This window comes from Microtus pennsylvanicus, chromosome 20 (genome assembly GCF_037038515.1).
Source record: "Microtus pennsylvanicus isolate mMicPen1 chromosome 20, mMicPen1.hap1, whole genome shotgun sequence".
Lineage (NCBI taxonomy): Eukaryota > Metazoa > Chordata > Mammalia > Rodentia > Cricetidae > Microtus > Microtus pennsylvanicus.
Window position 1 is genome coordinate 359,943 of NC_134598.1, and position 8,822 is coordinate 368,764.

The 8,822-nt window shown below is 46.8% G+C and overlaps 1 protein-coding gene across 1 annotated transcript in view; it reads left to right on the top strand.

Moving 5' to 3' along the window:
* Positions 1-2,697, top strand: part of Tbk1 (TANK binding kinase 1) — a 42,327-nt gene extending 39,630 nt beyond the window's left edge. The window contains exon 21 of the mRNA XM_075953993.1: positions 1,908-2,697. Within this exon, the coding sequence (XP_075810108.1) occupies positions 1,908-1,959 (52 nt within the window). The 3' untranslated portion in view covers positions 1,960-2,697. The remainder of the gene's footprint in view (positions 1-1,907) is intronic.
* Positions 2,698-8,822: the final 6,125 nt, after the last annotated feature.

Consider the following 8,822-nt stretch of genomic DNA (forward strand, 5'->3'; position numbering starts at 1 on the left):
TTCAGATTTTTAAGATTCAGGGTGTTTGATTTGTAATGAAAGCCAGGGCAGCAGAGAATATTGTACAACCTATATACATAGATATCCTGGTTTTACTTCTAGGAGTTTTTGTATCTGAAATCATTCTGACTCAGTTTTCCCTCTAAATGTCCCATGCTGCTCCAGGGACACTACTTGCTACCTCTTGAAACATGAATTCTTACAGGCTCACTTTTTTGCTTCCCCTTGACTAGTTTGGTACTCTTCACAAGGCTTCCTGTCTCCCTCATCCAGACTTCCCTTCTGAAGCTGCAGTGGTAACCTGTTAGCTTGGCTCTGCAACCACAGTCCTGGTATTTACAGCCAGAAAGCCAGAAGAATCTTCTAAAATATGATCATGTCCCCCCTTGCCTTAAAAACTTCTAGCCAGGTGTGATGTCTTTAATCCCAACACTGTAGAGGCAGGGACAGGGGGATCTCTGTGAGCTCAAGGCCAGCCTGGTATAAATAACCAGGGCTACACAGAGAAAACCTATCTCCTCCCCCCACAAAAAAAAAAAAGAAAGAAGAAGAAGAAAGAAAGAAAAAGGAAAAAATTTCTAAGGCTCTGTTACAGGAAGTACAGTCTACATCCATGTCTGCACTGAGAAAGATGTGGTGTCTTGGTTGTAGCCTGTGCACCAGCATTACTGCCTTCTACCTGAGAGTAATGCCCTGCAGCCAGGCTCCTTCCTTCGTTCACCCTGAAGAGCGCCATTCCCAACTCGGTGTTTCAACCTTTAAACCTAACCCCTCACTCAGAAGAGAATCTCTAATTCTTATAACACTTTTTAAAGTACATCACTTCCCATTCTCTCTTAAAAATGTTTTCCAGGTTAGGGAACTGGTACTTGCTACAAGCCTGACAGCCCACATGCTAGAAAGACCTAACTCCTCCACGCAAGCACCATGGTGCGTGTGTGCAGGGTGCACACACGATAAATACATGGGATTTTCAAAATATATTTTCTTGAACATTTTATTTATTATTTTTACATGTTTCATTGTTTTGTCTGCATGTATGTCTGTGAATCACTTGCATACAGTGCTCCCAGGGGCCAGAAAAGGGGCTGGATTCCTTGGACCTGAACTTGTAGATGGCTGTGAGCCACCATGTCAGCCCGGGTACTCTGGAGAACAGCAGTCTCTACCTGCTGAGCTAGCTCTCCAGCCCCAAGATATGGGTTTGTTTTTGTTGTTGTTTTGTTTTTTGAGACAGGGTTCCTCTGTACAGCCCTGACTGTCATGGAACTCACTGTGTTGACCAGGGTGGCCTTAAACTCGCAGAGTTTAACCTGCCTCTGCCTCCGAGTGTTGGGAGTAAAGATGTGTGCCACCACCGCCCAGCCTTGTTTTTGTTATTAAGCTTCCCCAAGCCACTGAATTGTATTTCTTCATATAATAATGCCCCCCATTTTCAGTATGACATAGAACAAATCATAGTTGCTTAAATTATTTAAAGACAAGCCTGGCAGCCTGAACTAAGTCCACAAACCGTGGTAAAAGTGCAGGAGAGAACAGGCTCCAAAGTTGTCCTCATGGGCTGGAGAGATGGCTCAGCGGTTAAGAGCATTGCCCGCTCTTCCAAAGTTGTCTTCTGACCTCTAGCTATGTGCCCATTAATAATAAATAATAGTATAATGATAATAATAACAATAAAACATTCTTCTGAAATTTTATTTCTATTGTGCAAATTATATTTTATTCTATAATTCTTCTCTGGAGTCAGGAATTTCTCTGGCTATGAGAAACTGGCATACAGCTCATTGGTAGAGTTCTTGCCCAGCTTGTGTGAGGGTCCTGTATTCCATCCTCAGGATACGGGGACCCCAGAGAGCAAATGAGTAGATCTGCTGAAGTTTTCTTTTTTCTCGTTTTGTATGTTTTAGGTTTGGTGCTTTAACAATGGATGGTGGCCTCCGCAATGTGGACTGTCTTTAGCTTTCTAGGAACTCTGGGAAGTTCTGGTTTGCACAAGAAGTAACACTGGGTAATGAAATGAGCACCTTTATTGGTGGTTCTTATTTCTACAATTCAGTATTTGATGAGGTCATGTAAATATGTACAGTTTGTAAATATAAAAAATATATATATATAAATTTTTGGCTGCTGTTCAGATGTAATTTTGCCTTTTAAAAACATTTGTAAGTCCTTAAGGCAGACTGACCTCAGTGAGCTGCAGAAGAAAGCCATGACCAGCCGGTGCTTTGGGATGCTGTCCCCAGTGCTTCAAGTGAGGCTGGAGACGTCTACTGCTTGGTGCCTACGGAAAATATTTTTTAAATTGGCATCCTTAAAACTCAGAAAGGACTGGTAGTGGAGACCTTTGTGAAGGGTGGAGTGGTGGCTTTTGTGATGGAACAGAGCCGACCCACTGCTGACCAGGGCCAGGTCCTCGACACAGATGAAGTGGCATTATTTTATTTTACGAGGTGCCCAGAACTCCGTTCTCCTCGTATGTCTAATTTCAGGTGAATTATTGAGCAAAAAAATTTAAAGTGAACTCATTGTTTAAACTTTGTTTTTTCTTTGCTCATAAATGTGTAATTGTCATTCAGATTCTAGTATCATTTCAATTGTTTTAAGCTGTACATTTCTGTACTTTAATTCTGTTAACTATTTCATGAAATATTCTGCTTACTATTTCATGAAAAAAATAAATTTCTCAATTTTAATTAAGCTTGTGTGCTTTCGTATCTCTGGTTAGTGAAACAAAACGAGGTGTTATTGTCTGTTTAAACCAGGGAACTGACTGTCCCACCACTGGGCCACGTCCCACCACTGGGCCACGTCCCACCACTGGGTCGCATGACACCACTGGGCCACATCCCACCACTGGGTCACATGACACCACTGGGCTAGCCACGTCCCACCACTGGGCCACATGACACCACTGGGCCACATCCCACCACTGGGTCACATGACACCACTGGGCTAGCCACGTCCCACCACTGGGCCACATCTTCGGTCCACAAGCTACCCTGAAGGAAGCCAGTCTCATGGTGACGGGAAATTATTCTCGGAATATTGATGTGGGGTAACACTGCCCCTCTTAGAGACTTCATGTTGTACAAGATGAAAGGCAGTGTTGTCCTTGAGAAGCCTACCCGGAGCTCTGGGCTGAAGAAGTGACTTCATCTAGAAATTTGTCTGTCCGTGACGATTTTGATTGGCTTGGATTTTGGTTTGTCAGATTGCTGAAGGACAGTTAGGCAGTACCTCTGAGCTCTGAAAGACATTTGGGCAAGGCAGCAAACAACTGTAACCCAGAATTGAACTGTATTAGCATTTTAGGTCACTGATGGGCTATTCCAGCCGTTTCCAGTGGATATGAGAGGCGATGCTTGCACGACTTAGAACAGTTAGGTGGCCTTTGGCCCCCGTCCCCTTCTTTCCTGAAGCTGGCATGCCAGAGGCTGAGGCCAGTCACTGGAGCAACACAAGCACGGTCCTGTCTAGGGCCAGCAAAATGGCTCAGTGGGTTACAGTGCTCTATTCCAAGCCTTATCTGAGCTCGGTCCCCAGGTGGGAGGACAGAACTAGCTCCCATCACTTATCCTCTGACCACACATGCCCACAAGGTAGGTAAATCAAAAGCAGAACTTGTGAAGAGACACTGTTGAAACATTGAAAGAGATGCTTAGGACCATTGTTTTAACCAGGCATACACCTTTAATCCAGTACTCAGGAGGCAGCGGCAGGCACATCTCTGATCTGAGGCCAGCCTGGTCTATAAAGCAAGATCCAGGACAACTAGGGCTACATAATGAGAACCTGTCTCAAAAAACAATGTAAAAAAAAAAAAAAGTATGTGTAATTTTAGCTAGAATCTCTTCCCCATATCACTTTGGAAGAACAATGTACCTGAAAAAGCCTTAAACTTGCAGTTTCTTAAATCCATGTTTTATTTACATGTTAGTGGTAAGGTGCCCACAGAGGCAACAGGCTTAGTTCTCCTGGAGCTGGAGTTACGTATGGATCCTGTAGAAGAAGCCTGTGTGTTTTTGTAGAAGCTTCCTTCCACGAACCTTCTTGCCTGTTTTTTTTTTTTTCTGTGTGTGTGTGTGTGTGTGTATGACATCATCACACTGGATAGCTGCCAGCATCTGTACTGAAACTCTGTGACCAGCATGGGGACATTGTTGCAAAGTAGCTCCTTCAGGGAACACACAGATCTTAAAGTCCATAGAAAGTCTTTATAGCCAGCTGGTGGCTACACAGGGAGCTTGCCCAGATCATGCAGCACCAAGCCATACCTAATTCTTGGGTTTTAAAGCACAATCCTGGGTTGACCTATTTCAATGAGCAAAATCAGTTAGCAAGAAGCTGACCTACAGAAACCGAAAAGCAAGCTTAGTACATTTGGGAACTTCCCCAGCCCTATCCTGGAACCATTGACTCAACCTTTGTTCCTTTTTTGGCAAGGATCACTGTCTCCATGTTGGGTTCCAAGGCTTGACTGGACTTCTACCACGGCATCAGTCATGCTAAGGGCTGGCCGCCTGTTAAGAGTCTGAGCTTGTAATTTCAGCACTTAGAGGGCTGAGGAAGTAAGAATAAATGTTCAAGCCAGCCTGGGTTGTAGAGCAAGTCCTTGTCTTTAAAAATAAATGGATAAGATGAAGAAATGTGTTAGGGCCCTTCCCCAAATGATAGGATCCGTCCCACCTCCTGGCTTGGTTGAGTCAGAGCAATGGGGTGAAGTTGACTTACAAAACTCTTACATCCTAATCTCACACTTATGAGTTCTTAAAAAACAAAAGCAAACAAACAAACAACTCCAGGGGTCTGGAGAGATGACTCAGCAGTTAACAGCACTTATTGCAAAGGACAAGGGTTCAATTCCCAGCATCCACATGGTGGCTCACAAACATATCTATACCTCCAGTTCCAGGGGATCTGGTACTCTCTTCTGATCTTCCTGGACACCAAGGTGTACCTACAGACATGTAGGCAAACACACATAAAATAAAATGAATAAATCTAATAGCAACTCCTAAACATTACAAATAAACTCAGGCTCAGAAGGTGGCTCACTCACCAAAGTGTTTGCCATGCAAGCATGAGGGCCTTGGTTCAGCTCTGGCACAACCACGTCAAAGCTGGGGTGGCAGCACATGCCTGTAATCTCAAGGGTGGAAGGGTGGAGGCAAGCGCCCCCCGGACATGCTGATCAGCCAGCCTAGCCAAACCGGTAACATTCAGATTCAGTGAACAGTTCTGTCTCAAAACTAAGGTGGACAGCAACTAAAGACACCTAATGCCAACTTCTGCCCTTCACACACACTTCCACATGAGCGTGTACACATGTGACCACCACATGCACACAGCTCAGTGGTTAAGCATGTGCATAGCACGTGTGAGTCCCACAGCTCAATCCGTAGCATCACACTAGAGACATGCAATAAAACAGCAAACTTTCCGGAAGTCCTGAAAATGAATAACCACCCTTGGAGATGCCCTGTGCATTGTTCTCCAGACAGATCTGGATAGAGAACTCAAAGGAGACCCCCCTGGAAAATGCCACAGGCGCTGTGGTGAGGAGGGGTCTTCAGGCACAGAACCAACCCACCTCGCTCCCGCTGCCCTCTTTTGTCTCTCTCCCTTCCTTCCCCTTCCCCTTGGCATATAAAATAAAAAGCAGAAATCTAGTAGCGTTTCTGATCCCCAGATGTCAAACCCACAGGGAATTTTCATCGGGGCTCCTACTGAGGACTTGTGGGGGAATTGGCAGGGATCCAACTTAATGTCCTTCAACAATGAGGCACTGCCACCGTGGTGGGCCCCGGTGATGAAATGCATGGGTAAAATGTTTAAATCGCTCGTCATCGTCGTCCCCCACCCCACCTTCCCACCAGGCTCCGCATACACACAGCAGCATAGAAACATTACACACATTTCTGACCCCAGATTCTTGATGTTAGCCATTTGAAGCTGCCAACTGTCTTGACTAGGATTCCTGTTGCTGTGACGAACACCATGACCAAAGGAGGAGGAAAGGGTTTATTCAGCGTACACCTCCACATCACCGTTCATCACCAAAGGAAGTCAGGGCAGGAACTCAAAGAGGGTAGGAACCTGGAGGCGGGAGCTGATGCAGAGGCCATGGAGGGGTGTTTATTACAGGCTTGCTCTTCATGACTTGCTCAGCCTGCTTTCTGACAGAATCCAGGACCACCAGCTCAGGGATAGCACCACCCGCAATGGGCTGGGCCCTCCCGCATTGATCACTAGTTAAGAAAAAAATGCCCTACAGCCCCATCCTCTGGAGGCATTTTCTTAATTGAGGCTCCCTCCTCTCGATGACTTTAGTTTGTGCCAAGTTGACACAAAACTAGCCAGTGTACCAACTCTCAAGTAGTTGGTACGATCTGAATTCTTAGGCTTTTCACCAGGATGATTGAGCATGATAGATTAGTTTGTTTGTTTTTCAAGACAGGATTTGTCTGTAGCTTTGGAGTCTGTCCTGGAACTCACTCTGTAGACCAGGCTGGTCTCAAACTTAAGGAGATCTGACTGCCTCTGCCTCTCAAGTGCGGGGATTAAATGTGTGCACCACCGCTGCCCAGCAAGCACTGTAGATTATTTTCAGGTGTGTGACTTTTGTTTATGTTGCTTTTGTTTAACTCTGTGAAGCGGTGCTACTGTGCCTTCCTAAAATACCTGGTGGCCTAATAAAGAGCTGAACGACCAATAGCGAGACAGGAGAGAGGAACGGGCGGGGCTAGCAGGCAGAGAGGCTAAATATGAGGTGAAATCTAGGTTAAAAGGATCTAGGAACGAGCCAGGAGGAGGACTTCAGGGTCCAGGCACCCAGCCACCCAGCCACCCAGTCATCTAGCCAGACACGGAGTAAGAAGGAAAGAAAAGGTATACAGGAATGGAGAAAGATAAAAGCCCCAAAGCCAAAGATATATGGGACAATTTAAATTAAGAAAAGCTGGCAAGAAACAAGCCAAGCTAAGGCTGGGTATTCACAACTAAGAATAAGCCTTCAGGTACAATATATTTGGGAGCTGGGTGGTGGGCCCCCCAAAAGCCTACAGAGTTAATCAACTGACAACTATCGAGGTTTTGTTTGTTTGGTTTTTTGATAGTGACTGGAAGCTGTGGACCAGGGGCAGGCCAAACCAGCAGAGGAAGGAACTGTCCATCCACCTCATCTCTGAAGCCATCCTGTCAGGTGTGGACACTCGCCTCTTGTTTTCTGCTAAAGAAGTTGGGAGTTTAGATGTTTGCCTGTCTCCGGGGGTGGAGCAGGCTGTTATTTGTGAGGTAGGGTATGCAGCCCAGGCTGACCTCAGACTCAAATTCCTCCTGCTTACAGGAGGTTGTGAGGGGCCCTGTGAGTGCTAGAAATCCATCCCGGGTCCTCTGCAAGAGCAACGAGTGCTCTTAATCTTTGAGCCCCCACTCCAGCCCACGGTAAGCACTCTCAATCTCTGAGCCCCCACTCCAGCCCACGGTAAGCACTCTTACTCACTGAGCCATTTACCAGCCTCAGCCCCGACTCTACAACAGCTCTATCCCCACTGCTTTGTGACTCAACCACTCACACACTCCCACTTCTTCTGAGCCTCTTTCAGCCATCTGTCTGGACATGTGCAGAGTCATGGTGGAGCCCTGCTTGGTTTGGAAGAGGAAATGGTATTCAGGTAGCAGTGTGAGCTGAGATAAATGGGCCCTGGGGTAGCAGTGTGAGCTGGGGTAATGGGCACGCAGGTTAATAGGCACGCAGGTAGCAGTGCGAGCTGGGATACATGGGCATGCAGGTTACAGTGTGAACATGGATGAGATTCCTACAGACAGAGGGTTTGTTTGCTTCTGCCTTCCTGAGTCTACCCTCTCTTGCACCTGCTTTGGAGTTTATTGCGTTACTGCCAGTGGGATCAGAACTCCTGCCAGGACAGATGTGAGAATCAAGGTATCATCGAACGTGTCATTGAGGCTGTGATATACCTAGAAGGAAAGGTGAGGCTGGGCCTGGGGTCTCCTCAGGAGACTGAGGGAGGCAGGAAGAGTTCAAGTTCAAAGGCCTAATAATTGTAGATTATTTTCAGGTGTGTGACTTTTGTCACAGAGTAAATTCAAGGTCAGCCTGGGCAACTCAGACCTGTCTCAGAATGAAAATTAAAGAAGAGCTGGGGATGAAGCTCGGTGCTAGATTGTTTGGGTAGCAAGCTTGAGACCCCGAATCCACTCTCCAGTGCACCCTGTAAACTGGGCATGGTGGTTGTGAGGTGTACTTTTGTTGACATCTTGACCTAACATAGCATCAAGTTGTTTAGCTCAGGTTGGCCTGTGTGCACGCCTGTGACAGGTTCCCTAAACTGGATGAATCAAGCCAGAAGGCCCGCTCTGTATGTGGATGGCTCCATTCCTGGATGTGGGTGGTCGTCTTAGGTTTCTATTGCCGCGATAAAATACTGAAAGCAGCTTGGGGAGGGAGGGGCTTATAGCTTGCATGTTCCAGGTCACAGCCCCTTGAGGGGAGCCAAGGCAGGAAGGTGGAGAAAAGGCTGAAGCTGAGACCCCAGAGGAGCACTGCTTACTGGCTTGCTTGGCCAGGGCCACCTGCCTGAGGTGGCAACACCCACAGTGGGTTGGTGTGGCCCTCCCATGCCAATCACAGGCCGGTCTTGTGGAGGCATTTTCTCAACTGAGCAGCCCTCTTTACAGATAACTCAAGTTGACAGGAAGGGGCGGGCAGGCAAGCTCCACCAGGACAGCCGTGAGCCGAGCACCTAGAGCATGCATGCATGCATTCCTCTCTGCTTCCAGGACAGCCGTGAGCCGAGCACCTA